Here is a 22,109-nt window from a genome sequence, read left to right as displayed (position 1 = left end):
TGATATGATTCACCCCTATTGCAATGTAATATGATTCAACACAATTTGATTCCACGCAATGCAGTTTGACGCAATGCAAAAGAATGATGCTATATGCAAATCAATATGGTACAGAGTTTGATTTTATTCCTTAAACAAAAAATGCCATCGTTACTTTACATATTTGTTTCTCTAGTGCTGCAACTTAGTAAGTATCTCATTTATGCTGTTTCTTTTTGACTAGAGATGCACCAATACTGGTATCGGTCTGATACTGACTCAAATAGCTGGATCGGGTATCGGTCATAATGCGCCAATCTGGTATTGGATACCATTATTTTAATAAATAACAATTCAGTAAATTTATATCTATGTATTCATTTGTTACATTTTGTTTTACAAAGTTAGGAAAGTAACATTTAAGTCAAGCCTGATGTTGCCTTACACATAAAAGAACAATCCCCATCTCTTCCACAGTGAGGCATACAGTGTACTAATTAAACACTGGTGTTGGATCGGTACTCAGTATTGGCTGATACCCAAAGCCGAGGTATCGGTATCGGTATCAGGACTGAAAAAGATCCATCCCTATTTTTGACTTCTAAAAAAACACCTGGACCTTTCACAAACAGGCCTTTTCACAATTCCTTTGTAGTGAAGTGTTCTCTGTCTTCAGTTTACATGTATATACTCCGTGACCCAAACAATTACCGTCAAAATTTTTTAAAATTTCACTTACTCCGATGTGCAAAACAATAATTCTAGAGCACAAGTTCCACCCAGAACTGTCACACCCTGCTTGGACTTTGTGCGTTTTTTGGTCTCTTTGTGTTTTTGTGTTCTTTGGGGTTTCCTGGTTTGCACTTCTGTTTAGTCCTTCTGGTCATATGGGTTTTCTTGTTATATTTGAGTGGTGGGTTTGGACTGCCTTTTGTTGTTTAGCCTGGTGTGTTGTGTACTTGGGTTTAGGTTCTTGGTGGTTCTTTGATGGGTTGGTGTGGGTTGCATTTAGAGTATTGTGTTTTCTGGGTTTTGGTTTTGTTACTGTGTTTCCCTTGTGTGTTCATGCGCTCCTCCCTGCACCTGACCTGTATTTTCCCTCGTTAGCCCTGTCCTGTCTTCTCAGCCTATCAGCTCCCAGCCTGCCCCTGTGTCTTGTCACCTGTTCCTCATTGTCTGATTAGGTTAGTTTGTATTTAAGTCCTGGTTTTCTGTTCAGTCTCTGCTGGATCATTTGTCCTGTTCGGTTCGTTTGGTTTTGCCCTGTTCTGTCCTTGACCGTTTCAACGTTAATGAAGATTTTTGTCAACTCTGTGTTCTGGTCCATTCCTGCTTCTCCCACATGACAGGAACGTTCTGACAGCACACCAAAGCTGTAGCATGCCAGCGCACTTGAGGAACAGTTTAGACAGGAGGAATCAATCGAAATATTATTATTGGTCACAAATTATTGGTCTAAATTGGTTCTAAATAGTACAGGCATAGGGCCTCTACTAATAATTATATATAAATAAATTGGATTTACCGATGCAAAGATGTTAGTAATGATGTATCCAGTGCACACATGCAATTGCATAGTGAATGTTTATGCCAGTGCACCAATACAAATCTTCCCATCCCCTACATGAAGTAAAAAAGATGTATGAATCAAAATTAACATGTATTTATACTAAAGTTGTACAAAAGTGACCACAGAAAATTTATTTCCCATCATCATATCCGGTGATTCATATGTTGTTTTTTCTGACTTTGTGTGAATGAAAATGTGCAAATTCTCCCATTTTCAGTTTCAATATATCACTGTCCTGGTCACAAAAGCAAAGTTTGAAGAGAATAATAGCTATTTTCTATCATTTTTAGGCATAAGCAATTAGGAAATAACACTTAACTACCCAGGAACAAAAAACAAGTAAAGAAATTTTTACAGTGTTATCACCTCAGACTCAGCCCTCAGCTCTTTGCTGCTCAAACAACAGTCAAAAAATAGCTACAATAAACATCCAACATACATGTACAAGATGATGGTCCAACATGGGCATTTGCAGAGTAGATAAAACAAGCTGTCAATATTTGTTTGGTCACAGATCTGACAAAACTGTGGATGGAACAATGTTATATAGAACTCTGCCAGTTGCTACTAGCAACACAATGTTCTGTCCATTGTTCCCAGCTCCTTCAACACTTTCTTCTAAATCTCAGCTAAAAATGTATTTTTTTCTCATTGCTCAATAATTTGGGTTGGTAAGATCTGTGCGCCACTTCTCATGTGATTTATTGTTCTTGACGTTTTCTTCGTTTTTCTATTAATCTGCCATTTATTCATTCCATGCGCTGTATTCTGTTATTTTAGTCTTAAAGTGAAGCACCATGTATTACTTTGTGTAACTATTCTACTTCATATTTGTATTCTGTTGACAGCAGCAGGCGTCGTTAGGTGCCTCTCCTGTCTCATTAACACCTCAACAGTGGTTACTAAGGAGAGAGGACAAGTTGTTCACTATGCTTGACCAGATCTTCCATCCAATTTGGCATTTATCCCAACCATTCTTCAGCCACAAGCCTCTAAACTCTCAGTCTCCTCTGAACTCGAAACCCTACTGACTGAAAGATACTCTGATTTTTTGTTACCTCTAAAAACTGTACACATATTGAAATGGTATTACTAAAACTCTAACTTTCACATCAAACAATAACTCCTTACGTTTCCTTGTCAATAATTATCAATGATCATCTTTTCATCGTAGGCTGTAATGGTATATTTCAAGTATTACTAATAAATTATATGTTTATCATCATTTTTTTTTTCTAGTCCAACCAAAAAAGCTTCCACACGTTCCAACCTGCTTTACTCACAGGCAACACCATTAATTTCAGTTTGGAAATATGGTGCGGTGAGGGATTAGGGGGCCCTTCTGTTGACAGAAGACAGATGGCACAAGTGTGTGACAGGGGTGTGATAAAGTCCACAAAGATACTTGTGTTGATTGTGGATGGTCTGGGTTTGTGTGACCTGAGCCTGGTTTGTGAGCTCTGGTTTTGTTTGAGTTGGTCTGATCTCAGTTGGTATTCTGGTCAGTGGGTCAGCGCCTGCAGCCAGGCAACTCTTGGGTCGTTCGTTAAAGTGATGTTCCTCGTCAAGTGTTCAAATCACACCATTTAATTGGCCTCCAGCCCCCTGGACAGGGGCCAGTTACAGCTCCCTCTCTCTAATTCTCTGCATGCCCACACTTGTCTTTTAGCTGCAGCGTTCTTTTCTCTACACCTTTTTATTTCTTTTCCTTTATCTCATCATTTTCATCATTAAAAATAATAACATTAATTCTCATTTTCAAAATATTTGCTTGGTCAGTGGCAAATCTTTTCAGCAGGTAAAGTGCCCTTGCTTTCTCTCTTGGAAAACATTTTTCAGAAACTTGACACCCAGTGTTATTGAGGGAAAATGACATTGTCTTTGGTCTCATTTTGACCATAAAAGGAGATTTCACATGAACCTACAGTAGTGGGGAAAAATGTTCCCAAAACCCTCGTGTTAAAATGGACAAAGCATAAAAGAAAAGGAGGATGTGGAGCCTGCAGCAAGGATAAGACATGAGCAACAAAGACACTTTGTAAGAGAACAAGACACAGTACTCTCAAAATGTCTAAATTACAGTATCCCAGAGTATCGAAAGGTTAGAGAGGCAAGGGTTCACAACATGGGTGAACTGGGGTGTATTGAGGAATTTGATTTCTCTTCCCATGGTACACAATATCACATTGTCATGTGATATGGACAAGGCTTGAGATTGAGGAAGAGGTGGGGCACTGGCACTTGTTGCATGTTGATCCCTCAGTCAGTAGGAAATCGCTAGAAAGATAAAAGAGCATTATTTAGTTCATCATCACATCATTGCATAATCCCCCACAGTTCCTTTCATGGTATAATGGGCCTCTGTCTTCTGCTGCCTCGGACAGAGCACCTATTATGTCATCAAAAGGGGACGATTAGCAGACGAAAGGGGAGATGAAAGCGAGGGCACCAACTACCTGTTCACAAAGGCCGTAATTTTTACCGGTAATTAAAGGCTTACATTTCCCTGACGGATCATCAAGGGCCACAGAACAAATGGGGAGAAGGAGCGACAGAGAGGAAAAGAAGCAGGATTCTCCTCTGTTAAAAGCTCTCAGGCTTGTAATGGTAATTAAGGGCTTGTCTCGGGAGAGGGGACGATATTAGAACAGAAGAGAGGCTGAGGTGGTGGGGGGTGGGCCCCCAACTCTTTCATGTTCTCATCGCCCTAACTTATTCCTCCACTTATTCTGACCAAATCCTCCAATCCGCTCTTTCGCTGTACTTCGCACCCCTCCAATTCCCCCACCTCACTCCGACCTGCACTTCTCCGCAATGCAGAGTAAAAAGTAATCAGTTCAGCCTATCGTCATCGTTCCACATCAGCTCACTGCTATACTACGAACAAATAGCCACATTTATACATAGGACTAATTTGCAGGTATTGTAATGTTTTCAAAACATTGCTAACATTTTCTGGCTTTGTTCACCCAGAATTTGGCCTTCCTCCAAATTAGAGCAGACTTTGATTGCTGGCAGAAATCCACAGAGGCCCTAATATGGCACAGTACAGTACCTGTCTTTAGTTCCCGTCCTGGCAGAGCCTGCAGAGCTGCTCCTACCCAGCACAGTAGACGTTGTCATGGTAACCTGCGGGCGGCTATAGGAAAGGAATGTTGATAGACAGATTTGGACTTCTGAGCTCAACATTCCACTACCTGATACAACCAGAAAACAGTAAACACACCTGCCCGGTTATGATTCTCTGGAGATGCCCCCTTCTGCATTGAGAGATGAGCCTGGACGAAGAAGCGGGATCAGATATTTTTAGCGATGGGGATTGGAATGAAAATTTCAAGGTTCTCTAGTGAATTTTTGTTGATGCTGACCAGCTGTCGTTCACAGTCTTTCTCAATTCTCTATTTTTTATCACATTCTGCCCCCCCCCCCTAGTTCATCTCTCTCCCTTGCCCTTAACCAGAGCATTCGTATATTGTAAAAGTGTGCTGCTCAGTGATCGTGGGGTGAATCTGAGACTACATGTAGTTTACATAAGAAAGCGTGCAGAAAATGTATGTATTATCATATGCAACATGCACCAGGGACTTTCTTCACTGCCACTTTCAACAGTGATCCATCCATTTTTAACTATACAGATGGATGTACCTCCCTTTGCTACACTGAGCACACATGCAGACAAACACAGAAACACACACACACACACACACGCACATAGTAACTGAAAGCAATCTCAAATACCACAAAGTACGAGTCTATCTAAAGACCATTTGAAAAAATATCGTAATTTTGTTGTTCAAAGCCACATGGGTCTATTTATTGCTCGTCTTGTTTTCTCTCTCTTATCCATCCTGTTTGCAGAAAAAGGATTACACAGTACCATGTGCACTTTTTCATGCTTGTTTCACACCTTGTGGGGGAAGAATCATGACTGACAGGACTTGTATCAGATTCTCCTGCAGCGATATCCACAGGAAATCTTCACAAACACGTTCTCTCTATCTCTCTCTCTGCCTCTCTCTCAGACACACACATTCATATACACATACAAACACTGTGTGCTTGGCCATTTTAATTAATGCTTAAAATAAAATACCCAAACTCTGATGTCTCTGTCAAAAGCTAGGCTGTAGAATATCTCTGTTTTGTGTGAGAGCTGTGTGCAGTAACTCCACTTTTGCTGATTTTTTTCACTTCAGATGACGGATCAAATGACCTTTTATGGGTCTTAGTTTTATAACACTACTTAAAATCCCAATTCATAAACTCAAGCTAGAGACAAGGTTGCTGTGTCTGTTGTTCTTAACTCTTATGCTTTTCTGGCACATCAGTGTTTCCCCTGTATTCATTCTGCAGCGGCACACCACCACTGCAAAATTATGAGTGCTGCTGCTGAAATTTCACATGATCATTAATATCAATGGGCGACTAATGATTTTCACTAGCACCGGGTCTGTTTGTTTTGGAGAGGAAGAGACCTCTGCGGGTAATCAGCTCCCTGTAAAAACCTGCTGAACGTCTGGATCTTAAGTTGTCAGAGAAACAAGCTGAGCAGATGTCAGCAGCAGCTCAGCTCGCAGCCCCTCTTTACATCCTGTGTCCTCCAAACAGCGTCAGAGAAACACTGATTTTTAATGTGAAAATGCTTTATTCAGTGATTTTACTGGTTTTAATCGCCGGGTCCATTTCTTTTGGAGAGGAGGAGACCTCTGCGGATAATTTGGCTCCCAGTAAAAACTACTTGAACAATGAACATTGAGGGAATCCTAACCGGGAGAAGCTGGTTGTTTAACAATGAAGACAACAACTCCCATGATCTCACACTACTTCACAATGTTATCGTGACTACCACTATTTGTTTACGTAGCCTCCGGAGCCAGTAGAAGTCCGCTGAGGGGCAACTTCCAAGAGTGGGCCAATCAGAACAGAGTGGGCTCATCGGCATGGGCGCCTTAAAGAGACAGGAGCAAAAACGGCCTGTTTCAGACAGAGGCTGAACTGAGGGGCTGCACAAAGGGACAGTATAGAATAAATAAGGATTTTTTTAAACGTTCAATCACAAAAAGATATTCCAGTAGAGCCCCTGAATATAAATATAGACCTGGAAATGTGCATGATACGTCCCCTTTCAGTGATTAGTGTAAAAAGGTTGTATTCGGTTTAGTAAGGTTTGAATACAACAGCAATGTCCGTGTTGCCAAATAGAATAGTGAAAAAATAGTTTAATGCATTAACAATGACAAACAAATCACAATACTCCATAATAACCTATTGACCTTATTAACCATATGTACAGTATATATGTAAAGAAAGCTCACAAATTGACGTTTCTTATGGTTGCTCGTGTGACCTTCACTGTACAGATTGATGTACAGTCTGTTGAGGGTTTATCACTAGAAAGCTGTCTCCATATTCGTCAGCTGTGCTGTGAGACATGCACATATGGGCAAATATTTGTAACATCACAACCAGTGTGGAAGCCAATGATCATGGCTCAAAACTGCTATGAGCTCAGAACAGACTTTAGTGAAGTTGGATAGAGCTTGAATCCCGAGGTCAAACTTTTGAAACTATATTTGCACTTAATTGATCAAAATTTTAATGAGCGAGAATAAGTAGATATAATTTTTAACTTATTCAAAGTAAAACACCATACTGCAATTAAGAATGCTCTTAAAAATGAAACAGTACTTTTACTACCAGACAAGGTGGGAAAAAAAGGAGATGACGCACTCAGCTGTTTCCCTTGGTAACCTCTTCTTTAGATGAGTACGCAGAGAGAAGACTGGTGAGAACAGGCAGCCCTGAGGATGTGATTTGATGTTAAGAGGATACTGTTTTTTTTAGTTATCGTGTTATTTTCATTGTCAGCTGAAGACACGTTTTGCATCCAAAGCTGTCTCCTGTATTCAATGGTTTGCAGAACTGGGGGTTGAGTTTAACTGAAATTATTTTAGCAGATGTAAAACGTGAGCAAAGCGCATTTTGGGCGCATTAATACACCGACATGTGGTATCGCTTCATGTGCCAGACTTCGCCCTGCCTTGAAATAGAGCACTAAGAGAACATTGGGTTGTGCTGAGGACCAGAGTGTGTTATGAAACATCAAACACACTCTGGCTATGACTTATTCAAAAAGCACTCCAAATAAAACATGTTGGTGGCTGTCACACACAAAATCAACTCTGCTCCTAGCAGTAGCATGCGAAAGACAAGGGGCCTATTCAGTAGATTCTAAAAGAAAGAGATGAGACATAAAAGACAGAAATGACATTGACATGCATGTGTGTGTCTGTTGGTTTATAATCATGTTTGTATGCACATGGCTTTTTTTTTTCTCTCTCTGGCTGTCTGTTCATTCATCTGCCCTTCTGTCTGCGTATCTGTCAATCTCACTGTGTGCTGTGTGCATCTGTGCTGAATTTGGACAGCATCTGCAGAGTGTTTTCTGTGCAGCGTTTGGTTTCCTCTCCTCTGGCTTGGAAAGTATTTCTCTGTCTGAATCTGAGTGCTCGCTCTGTGAAGCCTAATTAAACCAAATACAGTACTGTAAAATCAGCTAAGCATGCACCGCGAGTTGAGGCAAATCAAAGCACACTTCATTTGATAGTCTCAGCAGTCAGTCACTTAGTCATTTACTCAGACTACTTCATTCATTCATTTATTAATTCATTCATCCGGCCACACAATGACGGCAGGCAAAGCTGCCCCACTTCAGGGTCAGCATTTGTTCCACTAGCTTTCATTTTTGCATGTAATTTCTAATAGAGGGCTTCTATTATAATTTTTTTTAAAGGCATGATGTCATGTTCTGTCTATATCCTTATCTGCTATGAATGCACTCAAGCACATTCAATAAGTGCCTTCATGAATGCGGTTATTATAAGTTGCTTTAGACATAAGCGTCTGCTAAATGAATGTAATGTGGTGTAATGGGTATCTAGTACTGTGGGTATCATGCGGGTGGAATAATACAGTCTTGCTGACAGTTTCATGCTATTTCACTGATGGACAGTCAGTGGCAGTCAAGTGTTGAGAAATGTAGCAATGCACAAATGGGATAGAAGGATACACACACTACGTTTTTGTGAGGAACAGCGAATGTAAACACAACTTTGTTTGTTTACAATAAAACTCCACAGGGTACCTTTAAGTTGCTCTTTAAACATGAAAGATTGATTATTTCGTTAGCATTCAAGAACCACAGATCCCATGAGGCTTTGACAGCAGTTGTGAAGAAGACTCATGGGATATGATGTTAATTTCTTACAAATGATAATTTTATATTTTGATCAAATGATAGAGTACTAGCCAAGAATATGGAAGGAAATCCCAGTGTCAGCTTTTCAGACAGACCAGTGACAGAGGTCTTGTGTGAGAGTATAGTTTTGTGTTGCAGAGGCTCAGCAGAACAGAGGCTAGCTTACAAAGGGGATGGGTCTTTGACGCTCTATACAACATGGCCTATCAACTCCACTTCACACCTAGTTATGATTAGGTTCAAGAGTTATTCTTTCAAGTTATACTGTCCTCTGCCAAGTATTCATCTGTAGCTTGCTGTGGACCAGAGTAGTAGTCAGTCTGTATGAAAGTCTGTACGACTCTCAGAGGAGCTAGGCAGCAATAAAAGAGAGGGTAGATCTTAAAGGGACAGTTTGGATTTTTTGAAGTGGGGTTGTATGAGGTAGTTTTCCGAAGTCAGTGTATTGCCCGCAGTAGATTTGGGTCGGCACGCTCCCAGTTTAGAGAAGCAGACAGGACTACCGGCACAGAAACTAAACAGTGTACTGCTGTGGACGGGGGCATCAGCAAAACATATTTTAGCCACCTAAAAAAATTGATTTTTTTTTTTTTTTAGGTGGGCCTTTTTTAAGGTGGCTAAAATATGTTTTGCTGCTGGCCCCATCCACAGCAGTACAGTGCTTAGTTTCTGTGCCAGTACTCCTGTCTGCTTCTCCAAACTGGGAGCGTGCTGACCCAAATCTACTGCAGGTAATACACTGACTATTGGTAACTACTTCATACAACCCCACTTCAAAAAATCCGAAGTATCCCTTTAAGTCACATTTCCATCAGGCGCCGTGACCGACTCTCAGCCTTGGGGAGGATGTCAATCACTCAGATTACATGGATTTGTTCCACACCCACGCACGCGTGAAGGCAAAAACAACACACAAAGAACACTTAATCATGCTCTAGTGCAGTACAAGGCACACATTCGAGTCAGCGGGGGATATTTTTCACACCGAGTCTTGCCAATTCTTGTAATAGAAAATTTATTTGTGAACTTTAAAAAAACGACACTATGGTGGACTTTTTTGAGATTTCACCAAAAGCCTGAAAGAAGAAAGAAGGTTATTTCTGAAAATAAAATTTCCTGTGAAATCTTATTTAGCTTAACAGGTCTGTTTTCCTAGCAATGTATTGTATGGCTTTCACAAGATTGAAAATTCACTGTAACAATAATAACCATTGAAATAGAATCACAGTATCATAATATCGTAACAAAAATTCATCTTTGTTTAGAGTGCTGTTAGCATTTGTTCTTCAGTTATGTGCTTCAAAAGCATATCTTTTTCACAATGCATCCGAAAAGACAAATTATATCTATTTTCCACAGTCTTCACGTTGTGAAACTTCCCTTTCCAATTAAAACATCTTCCTATTGTAACTCTCCAGACTCTCCAAATATTTAACAATCTTCACTATAGCCAGATAATTAATAGTTACATACACGGCTTAGCTCAGCAAATGTGGAGACTTTCATTCACTACACAGAGTGATATTTTGATATTATATTCTGTGGGAAATGTGTGGAAATGTCTTGTGAGGTTAGTTGTGTTTCCACCTGGCCATCATTTTTTTTTAACTCAGCTCTGCTTTGTTGGACCGTCACATTTTTGGGGTTGAGCCAAAGTTTGACAAAGTTTTACCTTGTGAATGTTCTGCACGCTGCGGTGATCAGCTCCTCAAATCCACAGACACACATACACACACATGCTCGCATCATTAAGACTGATTAGTCTGCCTGCGCATGTGCACAAAAGTTACCACCTCACTCATATAAAAATGATAATGCGTCTCAGTGAAGACTAGTTCAAGTTGAGCCAGACACCATTCCTGTGAGTCACCAGCAGTTACAAACTGCTCTGAGGATATAACAGATTATAATAATAATGAAACTACTGTGACTTTGACAACAGGAGAGAACAGAGAGATTTCAAAAGCTGCACCTCCTACCTTGTAACATGATAGTGTGCAAATTATTCACCTCATTGTTCCAGTCCTGGTTAATAGTCTTCCTACCATCTGCTCCCATCTGCTCAAACTTTAACCGACTCGGCATCATTGTAGTGCTGGCTCAGAGGCTAATGACAGAGTCATGCGAGCTGTATGTAAAACAGTCTTTCCTCTGTGTCTGACTAATATTTGTACGTCTTTTCCAACAGCCTTGCAAACACAGTCGTTCAACTGCTCTTCACCCTTACAATTCAACCTGTAGCTGCAGTTACAGCCGGGACAGAAGAAGCGGTATTTTAAATAACTTTGGTTTTATTTCACCTGTACACTGGAAATGTTGTAGAAATAAAGGAAGGGTGCTAGTGGGAGTGGCAAAGGATTTGCTTTGACCATGGGTGTATTAATACATGTATTAATAATGTATGAATGTGTAGCAGAGTCAGCCTTGCTGCCAATGTATCCCCATGGCCAAATGTGGTACAGCGACAAAAAAAGAAAATCTCCTGCAGCTCAGAAAGCACTTTCCCTATAGACCACTTCAATAAAAGACACATCTGTAAAACTGTTGCTAGGACAACTTTAATGGCACACAAGGTTAATTATTAAAATTATTTTCTTATAATATGTAGCCTAGAGCTTTTTTTTTTGTAATATGTGAGGCGTCAATGTGAAGTATATGGAATGAGCAAGCAGGGCCGAGGAGAGAAAAAAAAAGTCATTCACGTGTGTAATGGCCCAACTAAGAAGACAAAAAACTTTTGTCTTTTTTTTTGTCATATGTGCGGGGTGAGCAGCTAAATTAATGGTGATCATCTTTCAACACAATATCCAGCTCTCTCATAGTGTATCCATGAATCCAATGGTGATGCTGTGGGTGTAACATCACCCACTGGTGTTTGCGGTGGTGGAAGAAGTAACAAAGGTGACTGTGAGAGCATTTGGGCGAGTGCTGCTCTTGGATTAGATCTAGACAGCATGAAGCCTTCGACAATTTCCTGCGATTCCCAGTGAGCTTCCTCTCCAGGCGGTGGCTGCTGGCAGCATGACATTCTTGGTTTGCAACTGATCTGCGGGATAAACTAACAGCACAGGAGAGACTGATAAACAGAGGTAAAGGGAAATGCTGCATCTGTGTCGCACACACAGAGATACACGGTTGTACAATATGTAATTTGCACAGTATGGTTACCTGTTTGCTGTACAAATTATAAAGTCTGTTTGTACATGTAAGTACTGCACCAAAACCTGTGCGTGTATGTACATACGTGTGTAATCACACACGGGAGGTTTCTATTTTGTAGGTACAGCGTGTAGCCTTTGTAGAGCCCGGCTGTGCACAAATACCAAGCTGAGAGTGGCTGTTGAACTTTGGAAAATGTCAGCCACTGCTCCTCACAGACACTGCTATCAGTTCGTTCCTGGGTGTCCTCCTGTCCTCCTGGCCTGCTCGCCTTAAAACTTTCCTTGTGCCGAGAGTGGCCTACTGAAATCTTTTGAAGTTCTGTCTGCGTTGTGGTGTTGGCTGGAGGAGTACAGAGGATGCATGCCCTTAGTTCAAACAAAAACAACAGTAAGAAATAAAGTTACCAGTTTTGCTCTGAAGACATGTGTTGCACTGGTCACAGCCGGTGGCATTTTAGAAAAAGGTGCAGAGCTGTAAGTGGTGTTCGATGAGTTCAAAGATCATCACACTGAGTGGCCAAAAAATGTAGTAAATCCCTGTAAGTGTGAGATCTAGAAACGGCGACCTGTCGTTACACAGTCCTGCAGTAAATCCTTAAAAATTTAGCTTTGGCTGTGTCAGAGAGAGTTCAGTGAAATATAGTTCTTTTTGAGGCTATAGTTCCCTCCTATATGTATGTATATCCTGCACTAGACTGTAGGGAGCTGTCCATGGTGCTGTAACATGCTAAGCATTAATAACAGTTTACCTTGCAATCATGCTCATACATCCTGGGGGAATGCATCCCCTCCTCCTCCTCTTCATGTGTTTCTTCCAGTGTTTTCCGGAGTCACATGCCTAGGAGCCAGTCATCGGCTCTCCCGAGAGGAGCGTCCTCCACCGTACACTATACTGAATTATGAGCCTTCCTCATCTGTATGTTGTTTACATGTTGCTGTGTGGTTCACTAGGAGGCAGCAGCATGTGATTGCTGCACCCCAGGCCTTTTGAGAATGCCGCTTCAGAGGAATGCAAAATAAACATGTGCATAGTACGTGCCAACAGTGCCTTATCTTTGTAATATGTGAATAGTTCATGGACACTGAAGGTTTTGCATGAGTGGCAAAAGGGGCCTCTCTCTGCCAACTTCAATCATGTTACACCAGTGCTGCATGTAACATTTGGTTTACATTTTTTATCTACCTTATCAGTTTTTTTTTAACCTTTAATCTTTCTCAAATAGGAAAATAACACCACCTGCATTATCTAAACCAAAGCTTTTTTTTAAATTGGTGCATGAAGTATCATCTTTTCTCTTACTTGCCCTCTCTGTTGAACCAAAGAGATAATCAGTTCACAAAACAAAGACCCTTTTGACTCCTCAGTGACACTTACTTCTCCTACCATATATAAACTCTCAACAAACTGCAATTGTTGACTCCTGGCTTTCCTTCATATCCAGCAGCAGCTCTAAATAAAATAACATTATTGTCAGCCTCCTCTCACTTCCTTTCGCCTTCCTTTTTCTCATGGATACACAGTCTCAGGGGGGGTTTTAAGAAGCTCTTGAGTGCCCTCATGTGTTCAATACAGTTCATCCGCTTTCATAACAGTATATGTGTCTGCTGTTGACATGAGGAAACCTTTTTTTGAGATCCAGCTTGTCTGCTTTAATCAAAGCTGTATATCCCTCAAGGTGAGTGAATGTGTAAGTGTTCAACTTACATGTCTTCTCATGGGACCACTTTTGATGTGAGTTGTGTGCAAGGTCAGTGTGTGTGAGTGTACGAATGTGTGCACAAGCATACATTAGTAATGCACAGTTGACAAAGAATTGTAAATCTTCATGTTTCCTACAAAATAATATAAAGAGTGTCTGTTGATGTCACTGACTTTGAAGGCACTGATATGAAATGATACAATATTTTACGGGCCATGCACATGAAACACGCACCTTTAACGAGCCAGCAGGACTGTCAAGCATGACAGCATGTCATCTCCTGTCTTTGCAGGAAGTGCTTTGAACCTGACTTGCCGGGCTTTTTTCGGCTACAGCGGCGACGTCAGCCCGCTCATCTACTGGATGAAGGGAGAGAAGTTCATAGAGGATCTGGATGAAGAGAGAGTCCAGGAGAGTGACATCAAGTAAGAAACACACAGCTGGAGTTGAAATCATTCCATCAGATGTGGCAGTAATGAATAATGATAATGAGAGATTCACTTGAAAATATCAAAGGGCCAACGGTTTTGCATGTTTTAGCCCATTAACTCCAAATTGCATACACTAAACCAACCATTTTCCAGAGATTTATTCCCTCCCTTCTAAGCAGCTGCTGGTTTCCATTTATTTTGTTACAGTATGAACATCATACATTTTTTTAAATGACATTATTGTTCTGGAAATGCACTTGCAAGCAGGTGGAAATCATAGCATAACTCATATGATTATCATTAGTATTATTATTATATTACATTGTGCAAAGTAACAATAGAATCACATACGTCACATATATAACAAGATAATCAACTATTTTGCATCACAATGTTTGTGATGATGTGTTGCTTCTTGGATTAGAAATTTTGTTGGTCTGCAGCTGACTCAAATCAGGGATGTTGGAGAGTCAAAAAAAGAGGGTTTTCAAACAGTCAAAAGGATAAATAAAGGTGATGAACTGTGGGTCATGATGGATTATCTGTCTCGAGAATGTTTCAAGCCACTGCAGAATGATTTTTGTAGCATACTGAAATACGCTGATACATCGTCAATATGCAAAATACAGTATGTTCCTGTAAATTGCCGACTTAAATGAGCTATCTTCTCTGAGTTCCATGTCATCAGTTTCATAAGCTGGTCTCGTTTGAAGGGGAAAGTCCAGGATTCTGTTGCTTTTATTTCTTTCCATGACACGCAACTTCTTTTTTCTTCACTCCTCTTTAAATTTCTGTTTATCTGCTGCAGAAAAGGGATGCACATCTGTTGGTTTATATTCACCACCACACTATGATATACAAATCAGTTTTACAAAAAAAGAAAGTCCATGCCCTGCTTTCCTTTCTCTCACATGTACATCTTTCCTTTTTTGCACATTTAAAACATTTAAAAGAGATAGTTTATGTACCTTGCCTGCTCCCCCTGTCTCCTTCCAGCGTCACATTGTAAAATCTGTCCAACAAGCCTCCCTTGCAGGCCTCTAAGACATTTAAAACAAGCTCATCACTGTGTCTCTCCCTCCTTGTGGTGTAGCACATTTAAACAAGTCCATTCCCCGGCCCATGTGCATGTTTCCTATTAGGGCTGTTTGGAGAGGCTGCAGCTCTGGGGAGACAGCCCTGTCAGATGGTTAACAACCGCCATTTTTCACACCGCCGCCACTATCGCTATCTCCCTCGCTGCACCCACCTATAGCAGCATGCAGATGGGCCATGGGGAGCCTGGGGGGGGGGAGGGAGGGGGAGAGATGGAGAAAGAGAGAGTAACGAAGACACATACTATGTGATAGTGAGTTTGTTTGTGCACTGATATGAATATGCAACAGAACCAGATCTCATTTTCGCCACTGTTCTCCTGTCTTTCCCTCTCTCTGTCTCTCTCCATTACTCCTCAACACGAGGATTCCCTAAGGGGTTATCTTTTCAATAATTCATACCGATATTTCATGCAGCAGATCAATAATGTATTTGATCATACACTTGCTATTGCTGATGCCACTACCTTAGGCTTTTTCACATCCAGCCAATGCCTTGGATTTACTTACATAAAGTCAGTCAGAGATATGGACCGGGCGAAGACGGGGAGCAGCGGAGAGAGGGGATAGGAGAAACTAAACATGAACAAATCTGTGTTTACCCTGCAGCCAAGCTGTCTCCCTTCTACATGATACAGTGGGCATGTTTCTAAGGTTTAGCTGTCTTCTTCAGGCTGGCACTTGCACACTTTTAGCTTTATTACTAATGCATCAGCAGCCAAACTTGAGCTTAGAGAGGAGCACTCATACCTTGGGCTCAGAGTTTCTGCAGGCATTTATTTACCCAACTCTGAGCTTATTGATTTGGGGAAGCTCATTTCTATGGCAGCCCAGGCCCATAAATTCTCATTTGTGCAAACTGGAACAGGGCTATTGTTATCATAGCACAGATGACTGGACATTAGCATAGCATGCAGAGATTAATAAATTAGCAAAACAAATCTGGCTCAGTGTAATAAAGGACCTGATCGATAATGTTATTGACCCAATTCAGTTGGTGTTTTGCAGGTGTACGTTGAATTGAATGAATAAAAGGAACAAATTAGTTGGAAATTGATCACTAAATGAGCAAACGCAGAGGTTTCGCTAATGAGGAAGTTAGAGAAAATTAAAAAGAAAAAGTGCCAGCAACAGCCAGAGTTTGAGAACGTGTTCACAATTCACTCATTCGGCTAAATCTATATTGATAAACCCAGTCACCCAAAAGAAAAGTAGAGGATTTTACATTTACAAGATTTACATGGAAATCTGAAAATTTGCCCTTTGTTTAATACATGTCGGAACATTTTCCAGCTATACACAGTCTGATGTAGTTATGTTCTCAGCCCAGTTGTCTGTGTGTGTTATGAGCTGTCTTCATGTTCTCGTGTATCTCCCTGTGCTTCATGTGGACATTCTTATATACCCACTCCAACTTTAGGTCCTCATCATCTCCATCATCTCCATTTTAGGCTCATGTTGAATACAGCGGTCCTTCTCCATCAGGTTGTGTGGCAACGAGCTGTGCTGGCTCATATAGTGTGAAACGGGAGGCTTCAAAGAAACCCACCACTCCCTGGAGAGACATGAATTATTCCTGTGCCTCCTTCTCCCAGCGCTCCAGCCCCCAAACATTGCACAACAAACTAAGCTGAAACTACAAATATCATCAGCACTGCCTCAGTCTCTCTACGCAAAGCCCATGATACACTTTCAATTACATGATGCCAAATCTCCCCAACAAGCTGTCCTTATGTGCAGTTTATCGGCTTGAAGGCGTGAGAGAAGAGAGATGCTTGAGAGTCATTATCCCCCTACACTCACACGCACTCCCCTCCTTTCCCATCCTACTCCTCCTTCACAACCTCACGCATAGCCTTTATTAACACATACTGTTGATGACACAACGCCCCGTGCACACATGCTCGCTCGCACAAACAGAGGAAATCTCTTTCTCATTTGCACTTTATTTCCTCCAAAGTGTCATTTGTGCTGAGGGTGCTGTAAAAAGTGGGCTAAGTAGTGTGTCTAAGCATTATCTCCCCATTCTCTCCTCCATCAGGCTCAACCAGCCCAGCCAGGGACACTCATTTACTTTATGGAATATTACTTTCTCTCCTCTCTCCGTTACCATGGCAGCCGCTATAAAAAGATTTTCTTCTCATCGCCATTGTTTGATCCCTACCCCACCCCCCTACCCCCTCCCCTGCTGAGGAAGAGCCCTTATTGATTTTCATTTCTCATATGTTTTGAGTGCAGAGAGAGAAATTAACATAGCATGAAGTACTTACAGTAAAGGGGCTTCGCTGAGATGCAGAATGCAGACACACGCTTGCGGGCATTTTCATCGCTTAACCCTTGTGGATTGTAACACAATATGTTCTGTGATTGCTGTATTCCAGATCATGAATCTTAAAGCCCTATCACACATGCTGCCTGTCATCACATTCACATGCACTGATTATACATTCTCGTACAGACAAAAGGAACATGCTACGTCTCTTCTGCTCTTTCCAAAATTGATGCTACAGAGAAGCATTACTTAGTGGGTTTTTTATCATTTGTCTTGCAGGGTTGTCAAAGAGCATCTCGGTGAGCAGGAAGTAGCCATTTCCTTGACAATTGACTCATTGGAAGAGGAGGACCTAGGAAATTATTCCTGTTATGTGGAAAACGGTAACGGCCGTCGCCAAGCTACCATCCAGCTCTTCAGGCGAGGTAAGGGTTATTTGACGTTTGCCACATCCACCTTGATGACTGTAAAAGCCCTTGACATCCAGTTTTTCTTCTATTTCCCCAAAAAATGACTTAAAGGCTGGAAAATCATTTTGTTCCTCATTTACATATATATATGATATGTTTGACAGTATCATATGTATAGACTGTATCAGCTAGTTCCAACTCTTCATTAAAACTAATGATGAATGAATATTCAAAGCCTCACTGGATTTACAATGGATCAAATGACCAGAAACACGACTCCAAACCGGTGCTAATGATGCTCTGTATCTGCTGGATGTGTAAATAAGCCACTGTTTGTTTGCTAATTCGCCATATCAACTTCATAAGCTGATAATATATCAGTGTTTTGTTTACAGCTTGTTTCCGCTGCCCCCAAGTGACCAAAAAAAAATTTTTATCACAGGATTAAAGTGTGCACACAACAAACATATATGTTTCCTAACATTTGCTTCAGATAATGGATAGTTCTTTTAACAAAAATGTATTTGAATACTTCCCTTCATATCCCCAAAAACCTTACAGAATCATTTGCTCTTCCTTTCTGATCCATCTGATCTTTTTTATTTAGTTCCTCCATCCGTGCTTGTGTTTACAGTCTGTGTTTGGGCTGCATTTGGTTGTGTTGTTTCCTCCTTCATGTGCGCCAGCAGCTGTGCAGCTATTTTGACTCTCTAGCATGACTTGTCTGAAGCTCTTTTCATGCACTGGTTGTCACCCTACAAAGAGAGGTAATTTGATGGCTGTTTAAACAGCAAATTGGTCCTTGGCTTTTCCCAACAGGCCAGTAAGTTCGGCATACAATTACATTTTAAGTCTTTATCTGTCTGTCTCCTCACTTTCTCTGTGACCGTCTTTTGTAGATGGCCCATTTCCATTTGAGTGGGCTTTGTAGGCTGTAGACAGCTCAATTTAACTCTCCTCTGTTCAGCAGCATTTCTGAGGAGAGGGATGCTAAGGAAGACTTCAAGTCAAGTCACTCTCTTACCCTCTCTCTCTCTGTCTGTTTCTCACCCACATTATTCTGATGTTTATTTCATGTTTCCCCACTCACCCCGAATGCATCACTCATAAGCCCTGCAGCAGGTCTATGAATGTCTCAGCAGGCTGCCTTTCCTTCCAGCTCAGAGGAAAGAGAGAGATGGAGAGTGAGGAGCGTTGGTCAGTTAAACATAAACAACTTTAGAGAGTGAGGATGATTGCTGATAATTAGGTAGAATCTTTAAAATTATGGAGAGGGTCAAGAAATCACATATTAGAGGGACAAAACAACAAGTGATGTCTTTCTGAGAAACAGTATTAGTTGTTTTTTATGAAAAAACATCAAAGATAATGTGCCAGCTCATACATTTTGGGGTCTACTGTTTTATTACAGTCATTATTTAGTCTAATATTATGTCTTAAATTATAACTGTTTGAAGGAAAATACACATGCGGTGTCAAACATGCAATTTGAACTTGTTTAACAGTAATAAAATATATGTTTTATGGCATCATACTGATGCTACAATGATTTGTAAAGATATGTACCTTAGCAGTGTACATAATCTGTGATAATATAGACAATGCATTATGGTTGCCATGGCAGCCGCGCCACATTCCAGCCCACAGTGACAGAGATATAAGGTGAACCTGTTCTAGCTGAGCCAACCAGGTAAATGCTGCTTTAATACACAACATAACTCATCCTTCCCCGAGCTAGGCCTCTGGGGAGATGGAGAGGAGATAATAGAGAAGAGAAATGAATGGAGAGACAGAGGGAGAAGAGAGGGAGGGTGAGAAGTGAGAGAGCTCCAAGAGCCAGAAGAAGAAGAGGTGTGATGGAGAGAGGAGTTAGTGAGATGAGTAAACTGAAGCTTCTTGTTTTGAAAAGGCTTCCATCCATGTCCAGAATTATCACAAGTCCCACCATGGAAGGCAGCCAAAGTACAGAGCTGTGTCATTTCTGTGCTGCTCCAAAGAAATGAACCCAATTTCTCATCATCTCCCATTTTTCCCTCATGTCTCCCTGCACTGTGCCCTCTCATTTTTCCCAAACTCATTATGAGTCTCATGTCTCTTCCCCCTGAAGATTAATGCTGCTTCGCTCTGAAAATACTGATGATTGTCCAGTCTTCCAGTAAATGTAAATGTGTCCTGAGTTTAACTGGGAACTTATGAAGAAAAACCTCTGTGTCCACCCTGGTGGAGGAATCAGTCCGTTCAATACAGATGTAATTGTAAATGTAGTTTGAACTGTGATTGTCTCAGCAATTTATACTTATAGATATGTTTTGGTCTGTGTGTGTCCATCTCAGCAGAGCTCATGTACACCGTGGAGCTGGCAGGAGGGCTTGGGGCGATCCTGCTGCTACTCATCTTCCTCATCTCCCTATACAAATGCTACAAGATTGAGCTGATGCTTTTCTATAGGAGGCACTTTGGCAGCGAGGACATGGATGGAGGTAAAGATGGCACAAAAGATTGCAAAGAAATCCTTTCTTTGTCTCTGCTGGAAAGCCTTGAAGCACCAACCTCTTGTTTTAGCAACTTTTATGCCTTTCTGAACCAAAATGATAATGTCAAGCAGGCCTGCTTGTTTTCATAGAGGTGAATGTGTTTACCCATGTGCATATGGTTTTATGTGTGAGTGTGTGTGTTCTGTCAGAGCCTCTATCCATAACACACTCCTGGGTAGATACAGATGTCTTCTCCGTTTGTATATCCAGCAGCCCATTTCCTCGCTCTCTCGCTCTCTCTCAGCAGTTGGTGTAGAGGTGCACGTGATTGTGTGTGTACATTGCTGCAATGGCTGCATAGGGAAGAAATGAGATTTTCAATTTGTTGCCCATTTAAAAAGAGATCAGTCTCAATATGTCACGGAATAATGCCCAGCCTCTGCTGCGGAGGGCCAGATAGGACGACATGGGGACTGGGCAGGCTCGGAGCTCCTTCCCTGAGCGACAAATAGGAGCATAAACAGCTTGGAAATTGGAGGGCAACTTTTTGTTTTCTCTACAGAATATAGTAAACTTTTCATTCAGTTAAGGATTTCTCTGTTTGTGTCCCACTATGTTCTCTTTTTGCTCTGTATTTTCTTTTTAAACATTCTGGAAAGACTGAACTCATTTTTGAATCGCTGGATTGTTTCTACAGTAGCATGAATTATCTATTACATGCTGTTTTGTTGACTCAAACTTCCACATGATTAAGTCATACCGTCAGGGACCACTGATACAAGCTGTTTTTGATTTTCCAAGTTTGCTAGGTGGTTAATTAGCAAGGTTGGTTGCTAATTTGAACGTGTTGTTTGATGTTGGGATCCTATTGAGCGCAGCCCTGGCCTTTCCAGTGAATTTCAAAGCTGCATGTGCTCCTCAAAGAGTTTGTGAAAAAGCCCCTCTTCCCTTTTTGGCTGGCCCACATTCCAGTTTCTACAGAGAATAATGACTAGGACTTACTGAACATGTCACCAGTACTGCTTTTTTCCCATTGTCTATTATCTGCCTTTTCAGTTCTTCCCACTGTCTTCTGGGAAATCATTTTGAGGTGGGGAAGAGGGTGTTGCTTGAATCATGATTTGGGTGTGTTTGTATGTACCCCAATTTATTTCTCATGCACACTTTATGGCCAATATGAACACCCCTGTCCACATGCTTATTTGAAATTTTGTTCTGGGGCTGTTTTCCATGGTTCGGGCCAGGCTACATAATTCGAATTGAGGATGCTAAAGCATACAGTGATATTTTAGACAACAGTGTACACTTTGGTGAAGGCCCTTTTCTATTTCAACATGACAACACCTCTATGCACAAAGCCTGGACTATAAAGAAGTGGTTTTCTCAGTTTGATGTGAAAGACCTTGATTTCAACCCCATCCAACACCTTTGAGATGAATTGGACAATCGCTGACTGTGAGCCAGGCCTTATCACCCAACATCAGGGTCTGACCTCACCAGTGCTCCTGTGGCTGAATTGGAGCAAAGCCCTGCAGCCAAAATCTGACAGAAAGCTCTCCTGGAACAGTGGAGGCTCTTATAGCAGCATATTGCAGTAATCATACAAGTGATTTTATGTATCTAAGGTTTGGCATCTTGAATAAAAATTTACTTAACAGAAAAAGTAAACTGGCACAGTGAGGGGCAATTTCAATTATCATTTTGTCTCGTTTGAAAGTAGCATTTACTGTCACATAAAGTTCGACTCAAGACTGCATTAC

At 41.1% G+C, this 22,109-nt stretch overlaps 1 protein-coding gene across 8 annotated transcripts in view; it reads left to right on the top strand.

Moving 5' to 3' along the window:
* Positions 1-22,109, top strand: part of il1rapl1a (interleukin 1 receptor accessory protein-like 1a) — a 277,030-nt gene that overhangs the window by 250,691 nt on the left and 4,230 nt on the right. For all 8 annotated transcript variants that reach the window (XM_042427081.1, XM_042427080.1, XM_042427076.1 and 5 more), the window contains 3 exons: positions 13,961-14,093; positions 17,745-17,890; positions 20,209-20,355. In XM_042427081.1, the coding sequence (XP_042283015.1) occupies positions 13,961-14,093; positions 17,745-17,890; positions 20,209-20,355 (426 nt within the window). The remainder of the gene's footprint in view (positions 1-13,960; positions 14,094-17,744; positions 17,891-20,208; positions 20,356-22,109) is intronic.

The sequence above is a fragment of the Thunnus maccoyii genome, chromosome 11 (assembly GCF_910596095.1).
Source record: "Thunnus maccoyii chromosome 11, fThuMac1.1, whole genome shotgun sequence".
NCBI lineage: Eukaryota > Metazoa > Chordata > Actinopteri > Scombriformes > Scombridae > Thunnus > Thunnus maccoyii.
Note: the sequence above shows the minus strand (reverse complement) of the source record. Positions and strands in the feature narration are given on the sequence as shown.